We start from the raw sequence: 26,878 nt of genomic DNA, 5'->3' as shown, positions 1-26,878 counted from the left end.
ACGCAGATTATTGTTAACGGTAATTATTGGCGTTCTGGTATCTAGTGATTCACAATTTTTAATTAACAAGACTACTTACATGATTAGGTGAATTATTTGAACTGGGACTCCGTTGTATAGTCACTAGTGCCATTTTCCGAAAACACCACAACTTTTGAGTTATTTAAAAGAAAACACTAAATTAATTTCACAGGTTTAACACAAAACACTACATTATTTTTGACAATGACAAGATGATTACAATTTATAAACGTCAGACGTCAGAGCCATGTTCAATACTTTTATTTTGACCAATCTAAACACTTTTGGTTTGACTATTATGTTATCTCCGCCAATCATATCGCGTCGACGAGCAAAATCCAGTTGCTAGCTAGGGCGACATCTCTAGGAATTTTTCGTAATATCCTATAATTATAACCCATTTTTAAAGCGCACTATAACATAACCTTAAAATAAAAATAGAACTTTTCAATACGCAGTTGTGAATTTCTACAAGCAACATGAGCAAAATATTTACTCCTACTAATCAAATACGTTTGACGAATGTGGCCATTGTGCGAATAAAAAAGACAGGAAAAAGATTTGAAATAGCTTGCTATCGAAACAAAGTTGTGTCATGGAGAAATCAAGTGTAAGTAGAGCACAACATTGCACAATTGTGCCTGTTCGATGACTAATTAACATCAATTCATTTACAGCGAAAAAGACATAGACGAAGTTCTTCAAACACACACAGTGTTTACTAATGTTTCTAAAGGACAGGTTGCCAAAAAAGAGGATTTAATTAAGGCTTTTGGTACAGACAATCAGACAGAAATTTGTAAACAAATCTTAGCAAAAGGTGAATTACAAATATCAGATAAAGAAAGGCAAAGCCAAATTGAACAAATGTTTAAGGATATAGCGACAAATGTTGCAGACAAATGTATAAACCCAGATCTGAATCATCCATATCCTGTGACTATTATTGAGAAAGCAATGAAAGATGTCCATTATTCCATTAAACCGAATCAGTCCACCAAACAACAAACCTTGCAAGTGATTAAATTATTGAAAGATTTTATGCCTATTCAGCGAGCAAAGATGCGACTTAAAGTTAGTTTAGGCAATAAAGCAGCAAAGAAATTGAAGGATAAATTGTTGAAAATGGAGGACGTGGAGATCGAAAATGAAGATAGAGATGAAAGTACGATTACTTTCCTCTTTCTTGTCGATCCAGGCTATTTCAAGGAAATCGATGCTCTGGTTAAAGCTGAAACTAAAGGGTCGGCGTTTTTAGAAGTTATATCGTATAAAGAAATGGTAGCAGCAGATGAACATTTTTGAAGTTGTTTGATTATAATATTGTTGTAATAAATTATTTATCTTTTGCACTAATACGTTAATATATATATCGTTTGTCAATATTATTCTGTTATTACTACAGAGTGTATCGTTGAATGGGGATGATATTTTTAAAACATTTACCTATGACTTTTAGAAACACTATAATAAGTTTGATTTTTCAAATTTTGTTGTGAAACTGATGTTTTTTAACTTTTTTCTCGTAATTTTCATACTACATCCTGTTTTATTTAAGGTTATTGACAGAATTCACAAACTAAACGGTGCTTTCAAAAAAATGGTAACAAATACTTTGCACAAAAAACTTGCCAGTTTAATTCAAAAGGCACACAGGGGCTTGATTTTTGAAAACAGGAGAACTGATTCTCCAGAGAAAAATTCGCCTGACAAATTTCTTAAAAACTTAAATATGTACTTATTTTTTAACGTTGAAGGAATCCAATTCTCTAGAGAATTTAATTTATGCTGTGGTATGTCGAGGATATATTTACAACTGACCAATCAGCGGGCAGAGTTTTCTTCAATATTTCAATGCCATTATTGGCGACCCTGATGTTTAGTCACTTGATTTGATTTTGAAGTTTGTTTTGTAAATGTCATTATATTCGTCAGGGAGACTAGACATCTCCATGATATTCGTAGTAATTTAATATAACTTCAATTTGAATAGAAGTATATTTGAAAACACAAAAAAAAGGTCGGAATTTTATGATAAATAATAGAGATGTGCCGCGAACATGTCCCGAGTTCACGATTGAAAAATTGTATGCGCATGCGCGAAATTATTTGTTGCATTCATAATTCCCGCAAAAAATGTTTGAGGTTGGTAATTGTTTAACTGAAACTGACATTTTAAAAATATAACCTTTTATATGACCATATTTTATTTTTAGCAAAGTTAACGATTAGTAAATAGTAATCACTAATCAGTTGATCCTTAATTTAAAATCTAATACACAAATAGTTTATAAATGAAGTATGCCAAAATCAACAGTTTGGTTATATTTTTCTGAATCAAGTAAAAATCATAAATGTAACCTGCTCAAAAACAATTTTTAAGAATTCCAGTAGGATGGAAAAACATTTTAATAACTGTATTGGCTGTCCGGGGAAAATTAGAAACCAGTTTATGCGGTGAACTGCTGGTGTTATCAGAATCGTGTACCATTTATTAATTAAAAAGCTGCAGAAATTAACAATTTATACACAACACAAATATTTGAGTTCATATTTATTAGCTGCAATCACAATATCATTTGGCAATTACTTAAATATATACAATATATACAACGAATATCTATATATCTTGTAAAATAATGAAGGAAAAACTTGAAAGAATATACTTTACTTTCTTCTTACACATATCACCCTAAAATAAAAGATCACTGTTAAAAAAAATCGTAAGCATAAACGAAATACTATCAAAACTAGTTAATATAAAAGTTTCAGCCTGTTTCAATTAAAACAAATTGATAACGTTTCAATTGATGCCACTAAATCGCTAGCTACAAACTAAATTATGTAATAGCTATGCAATTACTGAGCCTGCACTTTCTCGTCGGGTTTGGGAATATAAATAGTCTCGGCCCTCTGGTCATGCTTGGCGGCTATTCGAGAGATTGTAAACAAGAAATCCGAGAGTCGGTTGAGGTATATCTGAGCCTGTTTGTCTAGTAATCCCTGTCTTACTAAGGGCACCAGGATTCTCTCGGTTTTCCGACAAATGGACCTCGTTACGTGAAGTGAGGCACTAGCCATGCCTCCACCCTAAAAGAAATTATTTTGCGTCACGACAGCAGGAAAACGAGCAAGAATATTATCGAATCTTTCATACCGGTATAATATATTGTTCTGGTGGGGGAAGTTGCTTTGAATATTCGTGGATCCAGTCCTCCAATTCGATTGTATACGTGGCAGGAATAGTACATTTATTTAGATTCGATCGTGAAATTGCAGTACTGATATCTATGATAATGGTTTGGATTCTCTTGAGCTTATCTGTGTACTGCTGTTCAGATTCGTTTGCATGTTCCTTAGCTAAACTGCAATAAGAAAATATCTGTAAAAGTTGTGATGAAAATCAGATTTTACTATTAATAAGCGTTATATTTAAATAAATCCTCATGATTTTTCATATTCCCAGCCTTCCCTAGCTATTCCTACATTGTTATTTACAGCATTCATACATGTGTATATAAAAGAAAGTATCTATGACTATTTACCCTAAAAAACTCAAAAGTTCTTCTGTAGCTCCTATAGCGCTAAAAATTTGATTATCCTTGGGTAAGGTAGTCCCATCTATTGTCTTTGAGGTTCCATTATCTCCAAGTCTACTAAATGAATCAGGCAGGATTTTTTCACTTTGGTCTTTTAAATTCTCATTTTCTGGAACTTTCTGTTTTAAGCTTCTGAAAACGAAAATCTGTTTATTTTTAATTTAAAAAAAACGAAAGTACACATACTCCTTTGGAATGCAATACGTTCTTATTAATTGTAATTGTCGAGGCTGTAACAGTCGCCTAAATACCATTTTTATACACAAACCTGTCTCAAATACAAATATAACCTCGCAAAAACATCAATTTTGATTTGACGATTTGACTTGGTTACCCCTTCCTCCTCGACTCTTGTGTTCTGTGATATATACATTTTCTTAGGGGCTTTCGTTTTGGTAAAAATATTACCTATTGTGTTATTAGCAACTAATATCAGTTCAGAGTAACTCTAAGTTGCTAGTAACTACTATTAGCTGTATTTGTTTTACCACTTGGTTAGTTCAGTTTGGTCAAATTGACCAAACTAGAAGTGACCGTGATTTGAACTAACTTTAGGTTAAACACACATCTACTCCATATTCATTATTAACGGCTTATTTTTATTATTTAGATATATGATTATTATTATTTGTAGGTTATGTTTTGTTCGGTTATCTTGTTCACTTACTAACCACGATATTAGGCTAGATTAGATCGGCAAGGGGGGAACTGATTTTGGTCATATTTTAGTTTGTTCAATTGCTTAAAAAAACGAACTTGGTCAGAACTCTACTGAAAGTGAATTAGCCAGTGACCAAGTGTGTAAAACAAACTAACAAATACAGCTATTGTTACCTAATCGAAAGGTCCTCTGTTAGGTTTGGTCTAAGCCACAGGCCATGAGAATAACTAGATTACGTTCGTTCAACGAGCTCATGCCATGGAATAATAATAAAATATCGAATTATAGAAATGTAAACAGTATGGTTTCTATGGTTTGTAATTAGATCTACCAGTGGCGTATCGAATACTCAATTTTACAGAGGGGCAAGTCGAAACCACAGATCAAGAAAAGACATAGATAAATAATTCAGGGTATTTGTTTGAATCTCAAATGATTCATGTTTATATTTATTATTCCCCGTGTTGTGATTGGTTCATTTAAGTTTCGCTCCACTTTTACGCTCAAATTTTGACATTTTCCAGAAAATTCGAGTTCGCCATTGTTGTATTTCGTAGTGTAATCTAATGTTATTGCGTTTTTAATGATTTCGTGCTTGTTAGTAAGATTTTTTCCAGTGAAAAAAGTGTTGAACAATGCCGAAGAAGTGCTATAGTTGCAATATGTACCAAATGAAACAAAATCAACGATCGTTCCATAAGTAACAATAATCATAGACGTAGCAATAAAACAAGCTGTTGGGGTTAAATTTAAATATTTCACTTTGACAAAATTTAAGTGCCAAAAAGCATTAGTAAATCAGATAAACTAAGGCGTAAAACATTTAATAGATTTTTTTATATGTTACAGATTTCCGAAAAATCTTCTAATTAGAAGACAGTGGTTTAGAAGCTTAGGAATTCCATATACAGAAACAATATCTATATATACCTATATATGCTCTGACCACTTTTGTAATAAAGCATAAGTTAACAAAAAATATTTTATTTCATAATCAATAAATTTCTATTTGAGTAATATGGTTGTCTTTTTTCATTCATAACATTCATTCGATAGAGACAACCTAAAAAATAAACCAATTGACAGCTTTATTAGGGACAAACTTTAACTCCAGTAATATAGCCGTAACACGCAATGTAAAAATCTACATGTAATTCTATATAAAATATATATTTAAACCTGTTCTAATTTTTAGTTTTTTATATAAATTCACACATATGTGTTTGTGATAGGTAGGGTTAATGGACCGACTCTATAAAAATGAATTATAATTTTAAAATATGGTCAATCTTTTAGTTTCCTATATACAAATTTTATAAATTCTATGTAAGAGTTGATACCAAATTTTACACCGTGTCATAATCTATTAAAATTAAAACTAGGATATACCTACCCAAATGGAATTTAAATACTTTGTTTTGTTAAAATCTCGTGAAAATCATATTAATTAACAGCTTAAGAGTATGATGAAATGTATCATTCCTTTTGTATATAAATGAGAGTAAAATTGTGTCAGTAGATCATCTCAACCGTATTCCAGGAAGAAGTAAATGTAGGGGACTGTGGAGTAAGTAATAAAATAGGTTGAAGAAAAGTTAAATAATCTCATAGATACCTTAAGAAATAAAACACGCTTTCTTAACATACCTATTACACCATATTTTCCCTAGTTTATCTGCGGAAAATAAAATTTACAATTATAATTATTAAACTTGTTATTTTAGTTGCAATCAGCCCCTATAAAATGATACGCCACTGCCCATGAGGGAATGTAAACACAACTTCCTCACCCTTCCGATGAACTATTTTGGCTTCAAGCCACATAGGTATAAATTATGTATCTATGTATTTTCTTGATCTGTGGTCGAAACTTTAATTGTCAATTTTATGGGCGTTCTCTACATCTGCGTCGAGTATAACTTCAAATCACAAAACATAAACTACATGCTTTGTGCTTCAAATATTCTTCGTCCTTGGATAATTTTGGTCTGTTACAACCACTATTTTCAAAATAAAATGTGTTCTACTAAAAAAAACCTTTACTCAAATATGTGAAACTTGGATTGATGAATAATGAATTTAACACTAATTATTTATTTAATTAAAGGTAAAAATTTACTAAAATGAAACGCAAATAGTGGCAGAAACACTGCTAGTACACAGCTAGTTCAGGTTTTATTGCTTTGAATTTAATCATACAAATTGCAAGTACATTAATAAAACATCAAAAAAAATAAAACAAAACTTTAATCGCAATAAAACTTCATATAATAACAACAAATAAAAAATATATATTTAAGAAAAACTACAGGACTTGATGGAATCTGAATAGTTTTTGTGGGACAAAATACTTTTAGAGAGTATTTCCTCAAACCTACAAATAGGGTAAAAATATATCAAATCGATTTAAAAAATAAATACTTACTGAAATCTCAAATGTTTGTTCTCTTGAATCAAATAAGTAGTAGGCAGGTTGAGCAATTCACGACTTAAATCTACTTCAGGCACACGTTTATCTAGAAATAAGTATCGAAATTGTAGGAATGAATGCCAGTCAAATAAATTCAACTCACTTTTATTTTCCGTAGCTTTTACAATAATATTCTTATATGCAATTTCACTTTGTTCGAAAGATTTCGACAATTCGGCAATGTGATTATTGTACTGTGAAATCCACGACATTAAAGCCTCTACTGAATTCTGTACATTAACCATTGCACTGAAAAATGACACGTAAATATATAAAAGAAGAACTAAAACTAAAACCGTGTTCTACACGACAAGAAAATCATTTTGGAATGCAATATATCATATTAGGTGTGCTCTTTGTTGAAATTTTCCATTTGACGTTCGTTCAAATGACATTTTTTCAAAAAATCAAATATAAAGATGAAAAACTAACCCATTAATTTAAATCAGAAGATGTTCGAAGTTATCCCCAATGCTTTCATTCACACAAGCTATCTTTCGGTATATAAGTGCACATGCTCTTTTAAGCGAGCGTTATCTCCAAATTATTCTCTGGCATGTTTTATGTCTTCGCATGATTTGTTCACTGTGTTTACATTAGTTTTATTCACTAAACTTTTCATGCCACACATAAAAAAATCGCACAGATTCCAATATGGCAACCTTAGAGGTCATAACGTTAACAATACCAGCCCAAATATTTCTGTTAGTTTGTTGCCCAAAAAATTGATATTTCCCATATGAGCCCGTTTCGAAAATGATTAGTAAAAGTTTCCTCATTTATCACCACAATAAATTTGGTGATTTTTATCTAACAAGTGTTTTAATGTAAAAGCCATTCACTTCGCAAAATTTTATGCTTTTAGCATAAGATGCCTCAACTTGCTGTTTAATAACTTTTGGTACTAGTTGTCAAAATATCTTCGACCTAGAGCATTCTAAGTCACCTAGGTAAGGTTTCTCAAGCCATTTGAGCAACATAAACAAAACTACGGGCTGCCAGATAAAATCGCAAAGAAAAACACACATGATCGCGATGCTCGTGCAGTGTTTTGGTGACATTCGCCATAAACTAACATATCAATTTGAAGTGCAAATCACCACCAGAGTAAACAAAAAGAAAATGAGAAAGAATGACGATTATTGTACGATAAAGCATTTTTCAAATTTCTGTTCGAGTTTCAGTTATTAGTATAATCATATTATTACTTGATTTATTTAAAATGCTGTTTTATTTATTGTTGAGGTTTTGAAAAAAATACTATTTGAAAAACTTTTCTTGACGAGTTTCGTGTCAGATTAAAAGGAAAAGCTCAACTTAAAAAACACCCTGTATTGGAAGAGAAGTTGGTGATGAATAAATGTTACAAAAACGAAGTCGATGTTATATCATAAAAGAATTTCTTGCTTACCTAATGTAACTTTTAAATCGCTTGCTACGTATCATCGTATCTTTAGTTTTAACCGTGTCTAAAACAATATCTTTAATACTGGAAGTAAACGTTTTAGGGTTAATCTCCTTATTACTGGCACTCCTCTCTATTAGGGTAATAACCTTTTGATACCTAAAAACCAATGGTAAGTTCAAGGAAATTTATTTAAAAAATTTAATTTCCTCACTGTTCTTCTATGTTACAATTATTAATAATTTCCTCCATTTCTGGTAGAAGTCCGTTTAAAACCTGATGCCGTTTTATAATCACAGTAATTTTCTTCTTCAGTTCATCGAAATTTGCTATGCTTTTATCTAAGCTTGTCAATAACTTCTGGCAATGCGTCAAACAATCTTTATACTCCTTGTTTGTATTCAAATCGACAATACAAGCGTTGTTCTTTCGAATATTATTGTAACACTCAATTTGAGTGATAATTTTTACTATATTCTTGGTGCAACTAGTAGCGTTGTGTTTCAAATATTCCACCAAATTCTTTAAATAGGCTATAAACAGATTAAAGCTCTCTTTAAACGTTTCCACGATGGCCTTTTCGGTTGTTACATAGTAAACTGTTTGAGCATATAACGGTTTAATAAACCGCATATCGAACTTCAGCGTTGATTGTATCAACTCCTTTATTAGTTTCGGAAAGTTGTACGTCACAGCATCGTTCATTAATATACCCCTTTTAAAAACGAATACGTTATTACTATTCTTTAAAATTTCCACGACGAGACTGGAAGGATCGATGCTAGTCATGTATTTATTAAAAAGGACTATCATGTCGCTTTTCGGCACTTTAATATCTCTCGATATCCATTCTTCTAGTGTGCTAAACAGCGTACTTTCGTTTATTTCATAAGAATAAAATTCGAGTTTCGGAACAGAAAAAACTGTGATGATTCGTTTCTTTAAAATATTTTTTAAATAATCAAAAACTTTGACATCATTTGGAAAATCTAGCGATCGTACTCTTGGATCGAATTGCAAAACATGTCTGAGCCAGACTTCTATACTTTGTTTTAACGAATTCGATATGTAATTCTCCTTTTTTATTTCGGAGGAATATGCTACTCTTCCGGAATACGAAAGATAAATACAGATATCTTCCGGTCCCTTTTTTCTGATATCTTCAAATCTAAAATAACATATACGAAACTTCAATACTGCTTCGATATGACTAAAAGTAGAATACACAAAACAACCCGAAAAATCATTGTACTTTAAAAGCAAGGGCTGTAAAAGTCTATTAAATATTGTCAGTTCTTGTTAAATTCGATTAAGTGATACTGAATTAGACTTGCCTTTGAATCGGCGGAAGATGCGGTAAGAATGGAAGAACGCCACAAATTATCTCAAAAGTCAGAACCCCCATGGACCAGAAATCCACGCTACTATTATAGTGCTCCGTCTGAAAAATTTCAGGAGCCAGATAATGCAGGGTACCCACGAAGCTCACTACCGTGTCATTTAATTCTTTGGCATAACCTAAATCAATTATCTTGTAAATGGTATTACCTTTTCGATTATCACAGTGTTGCAGAACAATGTTATCTGGTTTTATATCTCTGTGAGTAATATTCAAGTCGTGTAAGTGATGCAGACCACTGCTTATGTCTTCTAAAATGCACCTGACGTCCTCTTCTTGTAATCCCGAAGTATTTTTCGGTTTGCATAAAAGGTGTCTTAGATTTCCTTTGCGACAATACTCCATTGGGAGCAAGGGCAATTTAGTAGGATTATTTTTAAGCAATCCTTTTTCTAATTCAGGAGGAATAGGTTTGTATTTAATTATATTTGGATGGTTTATAATTTGCATTATTTGGACCTCATTATTCCATCGATGTTTCTGTTTGTCGGATAGGTTAGTATTTGTTTTAAACTTGCATTTTTTTATAGCTGTAAAAAATATTTAGTAATAATATTAAAAAAATAAATTACTTAAGACCTACCAATGCAATCATCATTACTACCATTTTTCCAGAGACTTACAATTCCAAATGCTCCAGATCCTAATTCTAAAATTTTCTTCCAGTCTCCGATTTCATTAGGGCCATTCATGACTTATTTCGATTTAATTATATAAGATATAAAATATTACACACTGAAAGACACACAAATGTATAGTTTAATTTAAATTATAGGCGCATTATATCTTGTTTTATTAAATATACTCACTTCCCCATGCACAAAATCTGTAGACAAAGGCAGTACGTGATTAATCTATGTTATGAAAACATATTGCTCTAATTCCCATAATAAAAAACCCACATTTATATTTATCTCCTGGTAATTTTTAGATTTGGATTGAAAAATATCAAACATTAAAACAGTGTGAGTGCAAGAGCAAGAGCCAAGAGTTCTCACAAGTCACAAACACAAACTCACATATCAATATCAAGGTTCATTCATAGTCATAGGCCAAAAAGGTAAGATCAACTATCAACAACGTTGAAAAACCTGACGTCACTATTTAAATTTCATAGTCACGAAATTTATTATACATTATTTCAAACAATCAAATTCATTTAGTTTAATGACAATTGTATTCCACATTAGCTATTTCAGCTGTATTTCAAATAAGATTTTTCAAAGAACATTTAGATTCGGATTGAAATAAAAATGCAATATGGAGGCTAAATAAAATTAAGCTAGTAACATACTTACCTAAATTGTTTCCTATTTTTTTTCCATTTGCAATTTTTCTCTCGCCACTTAATTGAATTCTAGAATTGAATTAATAAATTATTTATAATGTTCATATTTCGATTTCAATATGCCTGCTTACCTAACGGGGAATAAAATATTGCATGGTAGGTATGTTTAATAAATGTATTTAAGTATTTAAGTGATAGAAACGTTAAATATGTAGACATATATTAGTAAAAATTAGACTTGCATATTGCATATTTGTAACTAAATGAATTGACCACTGACAAAATTTCGAATTATATTTCGCGCCGAAACGAACCGGTAGTTCGTGTCGTATTTCCGATGACACGCGAAATTCATTTTCTTTTTTGTTTGCGCGAATCGGGGCTGCCGTTGTTGGCGCGTGTAACGTGAAATTTTTTAATATTTTCCAAGCAAATAGTCATGGCAGAGTCAATCGATGACTTATTTGATTGTTTTGAAGATGCGGACGAAGAAGAAAATGCAGCAAAAGGGGAGGATTCCTCGGAACAGGAGCAGGTAACTGAGAGGTTTGTGTCGGTTTTTCTTAACCTCAAAAACACACGCTAATGTCGCTAATGGATTGTACGATTTAGGGTTTCGGAGGTTTGCATTAAGGGTGACAAGCGAAAGAACGAGGGTGACGAAGAATTCGTTGCTAAACGTAGCAAAGCCGACGATGTAGACGTAGCGTGTATTAAGTACGTATGTGATTTTTTCTTTGTTTTTTTTTTGTAACGACGCTTTTTCTCGTTTAGCTTCGAGGAGTTAAAAAACCGTATAGTCGTGCACAGTATAGACACACTTGATTCTTGTACACACGAAGTAGCTTGTCCACCGGGTTATAATTATGCTCCACTGCAACCACCTAGGGGTGACCCTGTTAAAAAGTACCCATTTGCATTGGATCCCTTTCAGAAAGAATCCATATTGTGTGTTGACAACAATCAATCTGTCTTGGTGTCTGCTCATACATCTGCAGGAAAAACAGTAATAGCAGAGTGAGTTGAAATAAATTTTTTGTCCGATTTTAATAGTAAAACGTGATACATATTTGCAGATATGCAGTAGCAACATCTTTAAAAAACAAGCAGAGAGTTATATACACAACGCCGATAAAGGCGTTGTCAAATCAGAAATATAGAGAGTTTCTCGATGAATTTAAAGATGTTGGTCTAGTTACTGGGGACGTAACAATAAATCCAAGTGCATCGTGTCTCATTATGACGACAGAGGTAAATTGATATCGATAAATGTTATAATCGTTTCGTTTATTTGTGTACAAATATTAAAAACAGATTGGGGTAAGGAACACGTTTATAAAAATAAATAATATATTTTTTTTGACATTTCAACTGTCTAAAGAAACACTGTCAAACTAAATTGTTAAATATGTGAAAACCGTGTTTTTTTTAAAGTTTTTACTCATATTTTCTTTTCCTTATGTGAAAAATATAAAGCAATCTAATTTATTATTAACCACGTAAGGGTTGACGCACCAGTTATTGTACCAGTTCTGGCTTAGTTTTACCGAAATAATATTGAGCGAATATTTTTTCCTTCACAGTTTCTCATTTTTCGACCATTATTTCTCCCTCACAATTCTATTCATATTTTTGTTTGATTTAAAGTCGTCCAGCTGCGTAAACACCTTTATTGGCAGTAAAGTAGTTCACCATTGTGACAAAAATAGTTAAAAATTTGAAATAAACTTCTTAAAAAAATCAACAATAAATATTGGACGAATTTTAAATAAATTTGATTTTTATGGTTAACATTTAGTATTATTAGTATTAGACTGGGTTTTTATACCTTTTTTTTTAATTATCAGATTTTTTTTACTCTATTAAATTATACATATGTTTTTTAGTTTTGTAGAATGCCTTCCAAAGACTTTAACCAAATTACTGACAACTAAAGTTACAAAAAATGAAGACAAATTTCTTTTATTCTTTCATTCCAAAGATATTCTCAAAGAAGTCCTCTGTACTTTAATTTTGTGATTCTGTTTTTGGTTAAAATTGTATATATATAGTTCGAAAGAAAGAATATTTATAGTCAAAGTTAGTTGAAAGTTGGCAAAAAAATTAGTTTTCAATAATTTTTTTTTTTAAATATTGCAGACCATAAAAGCACAATTATTCTTACATATTTGGTGGATCCAAAATAACTTTAGATTCACAGCAAATTGACCCCGGAACAAAAAATTTTTGATTAAGTTGAGGCTTACAGTAAAACCTTTAGCTTAAAACTGACGCAGTGACTCTACACCTTTACCTTAAATGAACATTTAATAAACAATTTTTGATAAAATATGTAGTTTTCACATATTTTTCGTATTAACGAATTAAATTTAATGAGTTTTAAAATATAGCTTATAAAATTTTTAAATAGTGTTCTGGGTATGTCTTTTTTTCTAGATCTTGCGTAATATGTTGTACAGAGGTTCGGAAATAATGAGGGAAGTGGGGTGGGTAATTTTCGACGAGATTCATTACATGCGTGACAAAGAACGAGGGGTGGTTTGGGAGGAAACTTTAATTCTACTTCCTCACAATGTACATTTCGTTTTCCTGTCCGCTACCATACCGAACGCTAGGCAATTTGCCGAATGGGTGGCGCATCTGCATCACCAACCGTGTCATGTCGTGTACACGGATTATCGGCCCACACCTTTGCAGCATTTTATTTATCCGGCAGGCGGGAGCGGGATTCATATGGTTGTAGATGAATCGGTAAGAGTTTTTGCAAAAAAAAAACCTTAAAAAAACATTTTTTATTTGATGAGATATGTGTTCAATATCAACGATTTCAGGGTACGTTTAAAGACGACAGTTTCAACGCCGCAATGGCCGTGTTGCAAAATTCTGGAGATGCCGCCAAGGGCGACCAGAAGGGTAGGCGCGGGGGTATGGCCAATAAAGATCCCACGCAGACAGATATTTTTAAAGTTGTGAAAATGGTCATGGAAAGGAACTTTGCTCCTGTGATCGTTTTCAGCTTTAGTAAAAAAGATTGCGAAGTTTATGCTATGCAAATGACGAAATTGGATTTTAACACAAGTAAGTCCCATAGTAACTTAAAAAAAAAATAGCGTTGGATGCAGTTTGCTGTACGAATAAAATTTCAGCTGCCGAAAAACAGTTGGTCGACGAGGTTTTCAACAACGCCATGGACGTTTTGTCGGACGACGACAGACACTTGCCTCAGGTCGAAAACTTGTTGCCTCTCCTCAGGCGAGGTATAGGTATACATCACGGAGGTTTGTTGCCGATATTGAAGGAAACTATCGAAATACTTTTCGGTGAGGGGCTTATTAAAGCCTTGTTTGCAACAGAAACCTTCGCGATGGGTCTGAATATGCCGGCGAGAACGGTTCTGTTCACCGGTATGAGGAAGTTTGACGGACAGGAGTATCGATGGGTAAGTGGAAATTCGTTTACTAATTAAATATTCTTATATTGATAGATTGAATTAAATTGAACCAAATTGAATTTAAAAAAAAAAAACGAGTAAGAATTGCGATATGTGGAAGCAGTGATAATTTTATATTTAGTCAGGAACTGTGGGAAATGTTGGGGAAACAGAGTTTTCAGGATTTTTAGTTTTTTTAAAAACGTTTATATTTTAAGCAACTTAAATTTATCGCCTAGTGACTGACAGAAAGTACCTGTCATGCAAGATTAATTGTGTTTTCAATTTATTTGCACTTTTGTTTTTGTTTCTAACTGAAAAAACTTCCATCCTTTATTATTTAAGGGGTATAGCCATTGTGACGGCCTAAAAAGTGAGCAATTTTCATTTTTTTGACCGTGATAATTAAGGAATATGGGAATCTAGTTTTTTTTATTTTATTGTGTATATTCAACTTGGTTCATATAAATTTTTATTAAAAGATATTAAGTTGTTACAAAGTTATGAGCCTTGCCGCAAAACCTTCAGAAAAATCACCTTTCCATGGCAGCATTGATTTTCCAAAAACGGGTTATCTGAAAAAAAGAAATTAAATTGCATTAGAATCTAAATTAATGTAGTTATCTTTATAAGTAGTCATATTTTGATTGAGTCATTTATTTTGATTTTTTACAAAATGGCGACCGTTTGAATTTTTTTTCACTTTTTTGCCCCTATTTTGCATTTAAGCAGTCTTAAAAAATAGTAATAATCAAAATTTTGAAAATTGACTACACAATCTTAGCTACTGCAAAGACGAATAAAAAAATTGAAAATCGGTTGATGATTAATCGAAATATCGATGCGACCAGTTTGAAAAAGTAGTTTTGAGAAATCATGTAACGTATTTATACTTACATCAAATTATTGAGTAGGCCATATGATGGTTCTTCCTCTACATCTCCAGTGGTGTCCTTGGCATTGTTTTTTTTATTTTATTGCCCTTTTCCGCACGATTCTTCGTCAGTCCCTAGCGTACCGATACTGTAGCGTACCATAAATCTATGTCGTCTATACTAAAATGACTGCAACTCAGTCAACTTTCGGAATTTTGACTTAAAATTTTATTCACTTTCTTTCGAAGGTATAAATAAATTAAAGTAAAAAAAAAATTTTCACCTTTCACAGTGGCTACCCCCCTTAAGTTAATAGTACAGGATGAATATATATTCAGCACACACCAAGTGTTGCAAAGGATGTAAATTTTTAATTTCTTTTTAGTCTCCTTAATGAAACATTTTACACTGAATAAGAACATTTCTGTAAACATATCTCTTAAAACTGTGTTTTTTAGAATGTTTTCGTAGACTGCCTCATATCAATCTGTATTTTCCACACAACATCTAATAAATTTTGTGTGGAACGAGATCAGTCAGCTCAATCGTACGAAACTCGAGTTTTCACGAATTTTCAAACTTCTGTGGAATTCTCTGGAAATTTTGAAAATCACAATAAATCATATTTTCAAACTGATTTCAGTGGATTTCAAATTTAATGTTCTACAAGATTTTATAAGAGGTATTTTTCAAAAAATTTATTGTTTTAACTGAATCTAAGAAAATAATGCAAATAAAATAATAACATTTTCAGTTGTTCATATTTAACTCAACGAGGAAACATTTGCGGTTATATTAAATAGGAACTTTTTTGTTCAATTTAAGTGATCTATGTTATGACCAAAGATGATGCCTTTTGTTTGCGGACACCCTGTATATTTGTATTTTGATTTATTAGATTCTGATAAATTACATTGCGATTATGAGTCTGATGTGATTCATCATTAATTGCTTTAAAATAAACGTCTTTTGAGGATTGACAAAATAAAAAAAATATTAAACTGTCAAAAGTTACAGGTTTTGCAAAATTTTGAAACGATTTCAGGAAGTGATGGAGGGACTAATTCTTTTTAAATTAATTAATTTAAATTTTTTTAATTTTTTGAAAATTTAATTTTTATTTTTAGCTTTATTTAGGTATTTTACCACCTCTGAAAAAAATTCTATATTAATGAAATGAATCCTTGTATCAAAAGGAAAGTTGGTGATGTTTTCAAAATCAATGTGTTTTTGTTTCTAAAATGAATAGTGAGGTTTCGTTTTAAGATAAGCTTGAATGGTTTAAATTTTTGTATCAACGACCAAAGTCTAATAGCAATTTTTTTTATCTTTAATTGTTACGTGTAAAACATAAAATTGTCGTCAATTTATTGATGACAAAATTGTGAGATAAGGACTAGCTCTAATTTTGCAATATTGTGAATTCTAGTTATATTTTGATTTAAAAATATTGTGTCAACCATTTTTATAATAAAAATCGTTAAACGTGGCTCTTTGTTGCCTTGAAATTATTTAAACAAATTTTCTGGGTAATAATTACAGCAAAAATTCGAACTATGTAATGCACTTGCAGTATCCCCAAAAATAAACAATAATTCATGAATTTCTTTGCTGTGTGAAACTGCTATAAGAAAAATTACAAACAATACAAACTGTAGATTTCTTTTGTATTTATTGACTGCTTCACTTAATTGTAAGTTCATTTTGCATATTACAGGACTGTATTATTAAAAAGTAAATCTTTCTATATTGACAAAAAATTTGGTGATGATTACTGGTTATTTAAAGTCGGTAACTTACAGAGAATGTGACTGATCACTTTGGTCATTTTTAAACTTCAAAAATTTAATTAGTTTTTACCATATTTAGATCATTACCGAGGAACAACGTATGTTTTTATTTTTCATTTCTAAACAGTTTTTTTTAATTTTTATTGGCCATTTCTTGCCTTTTAATAAATGCCTTCTCTAAGATAACTTCTCACAAAACTATTGACTGCGGATTTTTAAGAAACATAAAAGTAAATTATTAATCTTTGTAATGGAAAGCACGATCGTACTAAAACGATTTTGTTGCTGTTCTCGGGCTAGGTTCTGTGGGGGCGGATCTGCTATCAGAACCTGTAGGCCCGCCCCGACAATATTGTTTTTTTTTTGCTGGTTCTGAGGACACTAGTGGACGTGTTCAGACGTGAACCCAATAAACCATGAACTTTAAATAGCACAGAAAATTTAAAGTATTTAACAGTTATTTTCAAATGTGAATATTCATGTATCATCACTTAACGATAACCTTTTTTTTTTAGTAATTTTTTAGCAATTCTAAAAAATACTAGACTATTTTTATGCTTAGATAAATATACCTAGTAAAGGTCAAAGTTTTACATGTTTTTTTTTTTGTGATTTCGTAGCAACACAAAAAAACAATTGAATGTTTTCATTTGGAATTACAATTAAAAGAAATTTGTTTTTCTTTTTTTAATGGATGCCATAACACTTACTTACAGCATATTCTTTTGGCCATACGTTACTTGTTTTCCTTCAAATTTCATATTCCTACAGTCCTAAAGAATATTCTAACAATATATATGAATACAGGGTGTTTTGTGTATATTTAAAAAAAGCAAAAGTTTGATTTGTTTGTCGAAAATGCAGCATTCAGTGGTTTTTCTAAGATATGCCTAAAATCCCAAGTAAATTTGCTAAAATTGCAGTCATTCTTTTTTCTAAGTAAAAAAAAAAAAACTAAGGTGGTAAAGGAGGTAGAACGTTATTTGCATAACTACAGTATAAGTTGCTTTTACTGTTATAAAATCCCTGCTTCTCATCACTCCTACCGCTTGCCATGGAAAGTCGTGGATAAAAACGAATTTTTAGGCTAGAAAACCAAAAAAAAAGCTGAGGAATTTGGAAAAAACTGTCGCTGTGACAAGCCTGTAGACTTAATACATCAATTTAGATCTCTTGCAGATTTTCAAATAGTGTAATTTTTTTGTAGATCACCTCTGGAGAGTATATCCAAATGTCGGGTAGGGCGGGTAGGAGGGGTATCGACGACAGGGGTATAGTTATCTTGATGGTAGACGAGAAGGTCCCGCCCGCTGCGGGACGGAACATAGTTAAAGGTTTACCGGATCCGATCAATTCGGCGTTTCATTTAACCTACAATATGGTCCTTAATTTGCTGCGGGTGGAAGAGATAAACCCGGAATACATGTTAGAAAGGTCTTTCTATCAGTTCCAGAATCAAACCGCTATACCCGGACTTTACGAAGGTAAAAGGGAATGATAAAAACTTATCATTGGTGATATTATTTTTCCTTTTAGATTTTCAGCAGAAACTAGAAAAGTTCAACTCGTTTGATGTTAAATGCGAGGATCAAATAGCCCCTTACTACAACATCAGACAAGAACTGGACTCATTGGGAGTCCAGTTTAGAACATATTTAACCAAATCCGAGTACCTTATTCCCTTTCTACAACCCGGTAGATTACTGAAAGTGAGTTCCGCGCTTACTCTTACGTTTATTTATCGTTTCAACGTCGAATTACTTCCAGATCAAAACGCAGGACGCTGAATACGACTGGGGGGCAGTGGTGAACTTCAAAAAAGTCCAAGAGATCCTACCTGGGAGGAAAGGCAGACAGGGACAATCCAAGGCAGTGACAAAAGTTCAGGTGGACCTTTTATTACACGTCATATCCGAGAATGATGCAGAGGACGGTATTCCTAAGCCCTGTCTGGATGACCAGGTAGGTTGCAGAAATTTTATTGCACTTTAAGTGAGGCGATTTGCATATTTTGCCTGTTTTGCATATTCCGTTTGGTGCGGGGTTTATTTAAGAGGATTACCTTAGTGCTAAGGTGGTTCCTGGAAGGATGGATTAAAATTTTGGCAAAGTATTTGTGTTTTACAGCAGGGCAGGGGTATAAATTCTAATATGCCTTCATGTTTCAGAATAATATAAACAATGTACCTAATTTTGGCATTATTTTTGATATAACCCTGACGGATTTGTTTTTCTAGAACTGCTGATAATTATTTGAAATTTTAATGAAGTAGAAGAAAGAAACGACGTTTGGTTCTTTGCTTATTGAAAAAAACTTGATAAGTAATATTTTTGTTACTATTAACAACAGAAATTTCAATTATTCTAGCTACCATTAAAAAATCCTCTCTTAGTTTGTAAACACCCTGTATAATTATTCGGAATAACCATCAAAAACAAATAAAATAGTTTAAATGAACACCATCCATTGCCAGTTGCTGTTCGAAGATATATTGTGCATCATACATTTTATACCGAACATGTATTATTGTTACTGAAAGTCTATTATTTTTACTGTGCGCTTAACATTTTAAATTTAGCGTATAAATTGTGAATATACAGTGAGCCGCAAAAGTATGGAATATATTTATTTAAAAATCAGAATCGGACCCGTCGAATTATATTTTTAGTTGCACATTTTCTGAAGCAATTTTCATTTATACAGGGTGACCCAAAAAAAAGTTATGAAATCAAGGCAAACTTTTTTAAATGGAAACCCCACTTTTTATTTTTATTTAATTCTCCATGGAATTCTGATCATTTTTTATGGAACATAACCTATACCTGTCTTTAACCGTTTTAGAGATAATGGCGTCTGAATATAGAATATGGAAAATTTTCAAAAATTACCCTGAGATTTACCCTGCTGGTTTTAAATTAAAACCACATTTATTTCCATCTTAGATTTTGTGTGGTTCACAGAAAGTTGTTTCAAATCGGAAAAATCCATAAGTAAGTGGTTCGGTGCTAAAAATTTGCAAAATAACCTGGCTCGTAATTTAAATAGTGACATTTAACAAAATCGTATTTTTATACAATAAAATTATGTGTTTTTAATTAAATTATACCTAAATACCTCACTTATATTTTTTACATTCAAGTCATAATGATCAAAATAAATCAGTCGAACCACTTATTTCTTATGGATTTTTCTGATTTGATCCATAAAAAATGATGAGAATTCCATGGAGAATTGAATAAAAATACAAAAAAGTGGGGTTTCCGTTTAAAAAATTGGCCTTGATTTCATAAATTGTTTTTGGGCCACCCTGTATAAATGAAAATTGCTTCAGAAAATGTGCAACTAAAAGGTATATTTTATAATATCAACAGTGTTCACAGTACTTGAATTAAATTTGCATCACTATTATACAAGGTGTCCCATTTTAATGTACCAGGCCGCATAATTTTTTTTAATTCGACAAAAAACAAATTCCAATAAAAGTTATCATGTTTCGAGGGGGCTAAGTTATGATGACCTTGAAGTCAATTATCAAGGTCAACCTTGAGTTTTTAAATGGTAACCCATATTTTTTATTTTTAAAAATCTTGAGCGACATTTAAAAAAATTTTTTTAGAGCTGGTTTTTTGAGAGGGCTCTTCAAACATGATAAACTAACATATTTTCGCAAGAGACACAAAAAAAATCGTTTTTTTTTGGGCCACCCTAATAAAAATATATAAAAGCCTATTTAATAATTTTTTAAAATCAATAAAATTAGAAAAACACACAGACACGTTAAGATTATTACCAATATCAATTAGCTCTACACAATAAAAATATTTGTGTTTTTTAAAGCATTTTGTAATTTTGTTTTATATATTCTTATCTCTTGTAATATTATCTATCGTCCTGAGGAAGGTTTAAAATAAAATGAAACGTTGACCTAGTCAGGAAGTAAAATTATTATTTTTTGTCGCGTTCTCAACTACCACCACCATTTTTCAAATCTCAAACTACTTTTAATCTCTCATTACTTCGAACACTGGGAACTGAAAATCGGTTCGCCTTGCATATATTTTTTTTATTGTAGAAAGGAGAAGTTGAAATCGTCAGCGTCGACTCGTCCCTCATCACGCACGTTTCCTCAGTCAGACTGTACTGTCCGAACGACCTGAGGTCCAAAGACAGTAGAAAGGGCATGTACAAAGCGGTAAAAGAGGTCAAGAAACGTTTCCCGGAGGGTCCGCCGCTGCTAAATCCCGTCGACGACATGAAAATAACGAACCCGGAATTCCTCGATATCGTGAAGAAGATTGAAATTTTGGAAAAGAAGTACGTCATCGAGATTGTTTATACAGTTTTGCGTGATAAACCTTACGTTTTAGGATGTACGAACACCCGATGCACAAAAACGCCCTTTTGGAAACCGAATATACTAAATACGAGGAGAAAGTCGTATGCAAGGAAGAACTGAGGGTGGCGAGACAGAAATTATTGGAAGCGAAATCCGTCCTTCAGCTGGACGAGTTGAGGTGCAGGAAGAGGATACTGAGGAGGCTGGGGTATTGTACGAGCACCGACGTTATACAGCTCAAGGGCAGGGTGGCTTGCGAACTGAGCAGGTAAAATTTTTAATTTCTTTATTTCGACGCTCTATATAAAATTTATTTTGTTTGCAGCGCCGACGAACTGCTGATCACGGAGATGATATTTAATGGGGTGTTTGGCAATTTGACGCCTCCACAAGCGTGCTCCTTACTGAGTTGTTTCGTGTGCGACGAGAAGGGCCAGGAAACGCCAAAGTTGTCCGAAGAGCTGTCGGGGCCCTTGAGGCAGATGCAGGTCAGTTCTGTTTCATTTAATATTAGCGTTTGTTAATAGAAACTGTAGTGAAAATGTCGGTTGTATGGTCCAAGGGTTGTTATTATTTCGGCATGTTTTTTTTTGAGTAGTTATGTTGTGTTGGGAAAAAATTAAATAGTGTTTTTTTATTTTCTTCGAGGATTTCGATTTTACTATTGCTTGCTTCAGAAACAGGTTTTTTTGTACGCGGGAGCGCAATCGGCTCCATCTGTCGTGCTGACTCCCAACTGTGCCTATATTGCAGGTACTTGTTGCACGACTGCCACCCGCAGAGGGCGAAGACAACGTTTTAATTGTCAGTGTTGCGAGAAACAACTACTCCGAGGGCTGTATGCCCCTACCGGCATTGAATTATACTCGCAACACCTAGTGCAACGCAAAACAGCTGGTTCGTTCGTCAGTTGTCTCACCTATGACACACTGATGAGGACTAATAAGTCCGAAACCGGTCTGTGCCTGGTGGGTTAAACTGACGAACCACCCTAGCTGTTGCAAGTATAATTCAATGCCGGTAGGGGTATCTAGCTCTTGGAGTAGTTGTTTCTCGCAACACTGACAATTAAAACAGATTCACGGTTGTGAACTAAGTGAAACATGTAAAGTAACTAGAGTTATGCCTAGTTCAAATAGGTTTTTGATGTACTTTACAATGTGATTAATTCTTGTTTTATTTTTTCTGAATTCTGTAAAAGGAGACAAATATACATTTTTATGGAAACTATGTTCAGGTTCGCAAAATAAATCTTTAATAATTTATTTTGGAAATAAGAAGAAAAGTCCAATTTCTCACAATCCTTTTATTTTTTAAAAAACTATTGAATATCTTTTCCGAGGTTAAATTTTTCATGTCATCAGGTCCTACAAGGCTACAATACAGGATGTCCCGAAATTCATGCAACAAAATTGGGTCACACATTCTTAAGACAAATTTAGCGGACCCGTATTGTTTACTAAGTGGCCCCCTCTTTCGGAGTTACAGCCCCATGAAGTCCGCCCCTAAAAATAATCTTTTTTTTTATATCACAGAACCCTGTTGTACGACTATCACTAAATTTGTTCACAGGGGTTTGATGACATGTAGAATCTGATGGTGATAACGTTTTTGGCGGGGAACCCCCTTAAGACAATTTTTCGTGGGCCCCCTTGTCTTTGGAGCCAAAAAAATTTGGTCGCATATTTGTATTTCTTAAAAATTATTAGTTCGCTAGAAAGCCATTGAATTTAGGAACTTTTTTGTCTCTTGACATTTTTTTCGTAAAACGCAATGTTTTCGAGAAAAATGTCAAAATGTGATCAAATGCATATCGTGATTTGCCATTTTCCTCAAAAACATTGTGTTTTACGAAACAAATCTCAAGAGACAAAAAACTTTCTAAATTTAATGGCTTTCTAGCAAATAAATAATTTTTAAGAAAATCAAATTTGCGTCCAAATTTTTCTGGTTCCAAAGACAAGGGAGCCCACAAAAAAGTGTCTTTAGGGAGTTTCTCGATAAAAAGCGTAGCACTGTCATAAAACCCCTGTGTACCAAATTTAGTGATTCTCGTACAACATGGTTTTGAGATATAAAAAAGACTTCTTAGGGGCGGATTTCAGGGGGCTGTAACTCCGAAAGAGGGGACCACTTGGCAAAAATAAAAAATACGGGTCCCCTAAATTTGTCTTAAGAATCTATGAACAAATTTTGTTGTATGAATTTCGGGACACCCTGTCTAATATAATTTTTTAAATTAGTAAAGTCAAATTATGTTTAATTTTTTAACCTATTAATTATTATTTTTTACAAATTTATAAACTAAGATTTTGAAATTATTTCTTTAGTTTATTACTTTTTTAAAAAATGTGCCTTCGGGAGTGCCTACTGTTCAGTCCGTCTGGTCTGTGGTGCCGAGTTCCTCTGAAATCAGGATTTTTTTCATCTCGCCTAAGTTCTAACCGTGAACTAATTAACCAAAATTGGAACATCTGACTGCAATAGTATCAAAAATTTTGTCAAATTTGGAAATTTTTTTATTTTAAGAAAATATTTTGTGATATTGTTGATTGACATGATTAATTTCATGATTCAATATTTTTAGTTCAATGGATATGTTCCAAAAATGTTTGTTAATTCAGAAAAAAACTAGAAATAACATTATACAGGGTGTTTCATAATGATGTGCAAATATTTTAAGGTGTTTAAAAAGTAATTTTAGGGGGGTACTTCCAATACATTTTTTCGATTTGTTTTATATTCAATATGTACGAATGAAAAGCTCTATGGATTTTACAAATTATTGTGAAAATATATCAATCACAGGCGTCCATAAGGGGCTCTGCTAACCCCTATTTTTAATATAATTTCTACGCCACTGGGAATTTTTCTAAATGAATATATATTTTTTTTACTTTGCCGTTTATTCTACAGCAAAAAGCTCTCTTACTGTTTTTAATAAACAGAAATAACAATTAACAATGGAGAACAGAAGAAACAGTATCACAACAAATGTTTGAAATGTCCTGGAACCTCAATGCATTTCTCACATCGTCTAATTCAGTTTTGAACTGATTTCCTAATCATATTGTGTTGGGTTGTGTTTAAGAGTTTCACAGTTATTTTCTACTCTTCTTCTTAACATTTCAAAAGTACAGATTGGTGAACTATATACCTTTGCTTTAATAAATCCCTAAACGAAATAATCCATGGGATTTAGATCTGGCGATTGTGGCGGCCAAGCAATGGGACCGGTACCAGGTTCTGCATGATTCATTTCCAAAATATGTCACTTTAAAATATCATTAACATTTAACTGATACATTGTGGACCCCTTCTTAAGCATAAATTTAAATAGTGTCGTACATACTTCAACATTACCCTGTTTACCAAATTGTAATGAATAAATAAGAAACCATTTTTCTCAAAAACCAAGCATTTCAGTTGAAAATAGTAAGAATAAACCGCAATGTAAAAAAAATTATTAATTTTGAAAAATTTCCAGTGGTGTAGAAATTATATTAAAAATAGGGCTTATCAGGGCCCCTTAGAGATTATGATTGATCTATTTTCACAATAATCTGTAAAATCCATAGAGCTTTTCATTCGTACATATTAAATATAAAACAAATAGTTTTTATAGTTTAAGAAAAAACAAATAAAAACCAAAAAAATATGTTTTTTTCAAGGGCTTTTATCTCTAAAAGGAAGCCTTTGGAAGAAAAAGTGTATACTTAAAAATTACATGACAATGAGATTTATCGATGGTTAAAGTTCTAATCAGAAAAAGTGAATCACCCTGTATATTTCACGTTTTGATTTAATTCTTTATTTTCTTTTGTGTGAAGATCTGTTACTAATGAACAAACTAAAGTTTCTGGATTTAAACAGAAAAATTTCTATCTCTTACATTGTCCTCATTTTCTTTACTTTCTGTGATGTCTGGACTTTGATGTTATGATTCATACAAATTTTGGGTCCAATGTAATTTTATTGCCAAGTGTAATATTTAGGTAGATGGGACTTTCCCATTAAACCACTACCTGTTTAGGTTATTGACCCTTGGATAATTGTAAATAATACGATTGTAAATACACAAAATTTCTTTCTACCTGGACCTTGATCCTTCTTAAAACTCAGCCCTCAGCTTAATGATGTGGAAAAATAATAAGTTTTATAAGGGGAATATATTTTTATTTTAAAGCAGCAGCAATTCTTTTAAAAAGTGACTGATTTTTAATGAGGTCCAATTTATCAGTAAAATACATTTAGACAAATAATTACATGACTTTTTACTCTATTTTAAAGGTCAAAATGTTCAAAAACAAAGTAAAATGTGAAAACAGAAAGATCTCTTTGTAATAGCTGTTTCTTATGTGACTGATCGTTGTCAAGGGTGATGATAAAATTATATTAAAAATACAAGATATTTCTTTGTTTATTTTATTTTTTTTTTTTTAGTTTGAATTAGCTTAATATCTTTAAAATAGTGTAAAAAAATAAGAGAGCTAATTATAGAACGTGCCCTTTTAAAAAATAACAAAAGTAAAAGTACAAGGACTGGAACTAAAAATAAACGTGACGATTCGCAAAAAATATGTGTACGTTTTTCGCTCGTTGTCAAGGGACAAGCCTAATTAAAAAAATGTTGTTAAAGGACTTGGCGAGAAGGATAGCCAAGGTGAGCACCGAGGCTCGCCTGCCGCTAGAAGAAGACGCCTACGTCGAAAGGTTTAAGCCGTTCTTGATGGACGTAGTATTTAGTTGGTGTAACGGTAGTTCATTCAAAGACCTCTGTGGCATGACGGACATATTCGAGGGTTCGATAGTTCGGTGTATGAGGCGGCTGGAGGAGCTGCTGCGTCAGATGGTGCAGGCCTCGAAAACTATCGGGAATACCGAGTTAGAGGATAAATTTAATAACGCCATCAAAATGATTAAGAGGGACATTGTCTTCTCGTCTAGTCTTTATTTGTAAATTTTTCACATACTAGTTAAGGGATAGATTTCTTGAAATTTATATTTCGATTTTAAATGTAACATATTATTGTTTAAGGAAAGAACCTATTGATCCTCACACCTTTCAGTTCAATAAAGCAAAATTGTTTTGTATCGTTGACGGTTACTTTATTTTTTTAATTTACAGAACGGAAGTAAATCACGATATCAAGGGAATATATTTTATTGTCGTCTTAACTATACAGGGTGTTTTAACCTATAAGTGTATGGTCATTTACGCCGTTTACCATAAAGTGAAACAAAAAAACAAATGAAAGTCGAATATTTTCTGATAAAATGGACTAACGACTAATTTGAAAAAATTTTTTTATTCTAAATTCAAAAGACGTGGCCTACTACGATTTTTTCATGAAGGTTTTACCTGGTCGCCGCTAGTTACATACTTATATTTCTTTAACTACGCTGGGAATCTTCGACTTTCCCTTGTTGTTCTCGGGCTAGGCTCTGTGGAGGCAGCCCCGTTATCAGGATCCCTAGGTGCCCCCTGGTGTTCATTTCGGTTCTTGTTGTCGGTGGTACCTTGAGAGGTTCCGTAGTTGCCTCTAACTGGTCGTATCTAATGCTTCCAAACGTTTATTGTTATTCACAGTCGGCATCTTCAG

The 26,878-nt window shown here is 32.4% G+C and overlaps 4 protein-coding genes across 5 annotated transcripts; 2 read left to right on the top strand and 2 right to left on the bottom strand.

Annotated features, from left to right (window-relative positions):
* The first annotated feature begins 434 nt into the window (after window positions 1-434).
* LOC108914210 (ribosome maturation protein SBDS) lies at window positions 435-1,404 on the top strand. The gene is made up of 2 exons (XM_018719971.1): window positions 435-631; window positions 699-1,404. Exons 1-2 carry the CDS (start codon window positions 501-503, stop codon window positions 1,324-1,326), a joined length of 759 nt encoding a protein of 252 aa, XP_018575487.1. The 5' UTR covers window positions 435-500; the 3' UTR covers window positions 1,327-1,404.
* A 1,158-nt stretch (window positions 1,405-2,562) lies between these two features.
* LOC108914221 (cob(I)yrinic acid a,c-diamide adenosyltransferase, mitochondrial-like) lies at window positions 2,563-3,932 on the bottom strand. The gene is made up of 4 exons (XM_018719983.1): window positions 3,807-3,932; window positions 3,567-3,752; window positions 3,179-3,386; window positions 2,563-3,111 (listed from the first exon to the last, which is right to left on the bottom strand). Exons 1-4 carry the CDS (start codon window positions 3,872-3,874, stop codon window positions 2,881-2,883), a joined length of 693 nt encoding a protein of 230 aa, XP_018575499.1. The 5' UTR covers window positions 3,875-3,932; the 3' UTR covers window positions 2,563-2,880.
* Window positions 3,933-6,532: 2,600 nt separating this feature from the next.
* Window positions 6,533-10,543, bottom strand: LOC108913950 (inhibitor of nuclear factor kappa-B kinase subunit alpha-like). Of its 2 annotated transcripts, XM_018719611.2 has the most exons (8): window positions 10,365-10,543; window positions 10,139-10,290; window positions 9,491-10,085; window positions 8,371-9,324; window positions 8,163-8,315; window positions 6,855-7,000; window positions 6,707-6,797; window positions 6,533-6,655 (listed from the first exon to the last, which is right to left on the bottom strand). In XM_018719611.2, exons 2-8 carry the CDS (start codon window positions 10,245-10,247, stop codon window positions 6,577-6,579), a joined length of 2,127 nt encoding a protein of 708 aa, XP_018575127.1. In that variant the 5' UTR covers window positions 10,248-10,290; window positions 10,365-10,543; the 3' UTR covers window positions 6,533-6,576. The 2 variants fall into 2 exon arrangements, with proteins under 2 accessions (XP_018575127.1, XP_018575136.1); XM_018719620.1 differs by lacking the exon at window positions 10,365-10,543 and having other exon boundaries at window positions 10,135-10,250.
* Window positions 10,544-11,282: 739 nt separating this feature from the next.
* On the top strand, window positions 11,283-26,374 carry LOC108914247 (superkiller viralicidic activity 2-like 2). Its single transcript, XM_018720019.1, has 14 exons — window positions 11,283-11,389; window positions 11,456-11,560; window positions 11,618-11,860; window positions 11,920-12,094; window positions 13,280-13,594; window positions 13,675-13,921; window positions 13,990-14,282; window positions 18,146-18,422; window positions 18,475-18,647; window positions 18,706-18,900; window positions 21,012-21,253; window positions 21,307-21,543; window positions 21,601-21,763; window positions 25,915-26,374. The coding sequence occupies exons 1-14, from the start codon at window positions 11,283-11,285 to the stop codon at window positions 26,233-26,235; spliced, it is 3,093 nt and encodes a 1,030-aa protein (XP_018575535.1). The 3' UTR covers window positions 26,236-26,374.
* Window positions 26,375-26,878: the final 504 nt, after the last annotated feature.

Source organism: Anoplophora glabripennis, unplaced genomic scaffold (assembly GCF_000390285.2).
Source record: "Anoplophora glabripennis isolate ALB-LARVAE unplaced genomic scaffold, Agla_2.0 scaffold16, whole genome shotgun sequence".
In the NCBI taxonomy this organism is placed as follows: Eukaryota; Metazoa; Arthropoda; class Insecta; order Coleoptera; family Cerambycidae; genus Anoplophora; species Anoplophora glabripennis.
The sequence above is the reverse complement of the archived record's forward strand: the minus strand, read 5'-3'. Positions and strand labels throughout refer to the sequence as shown.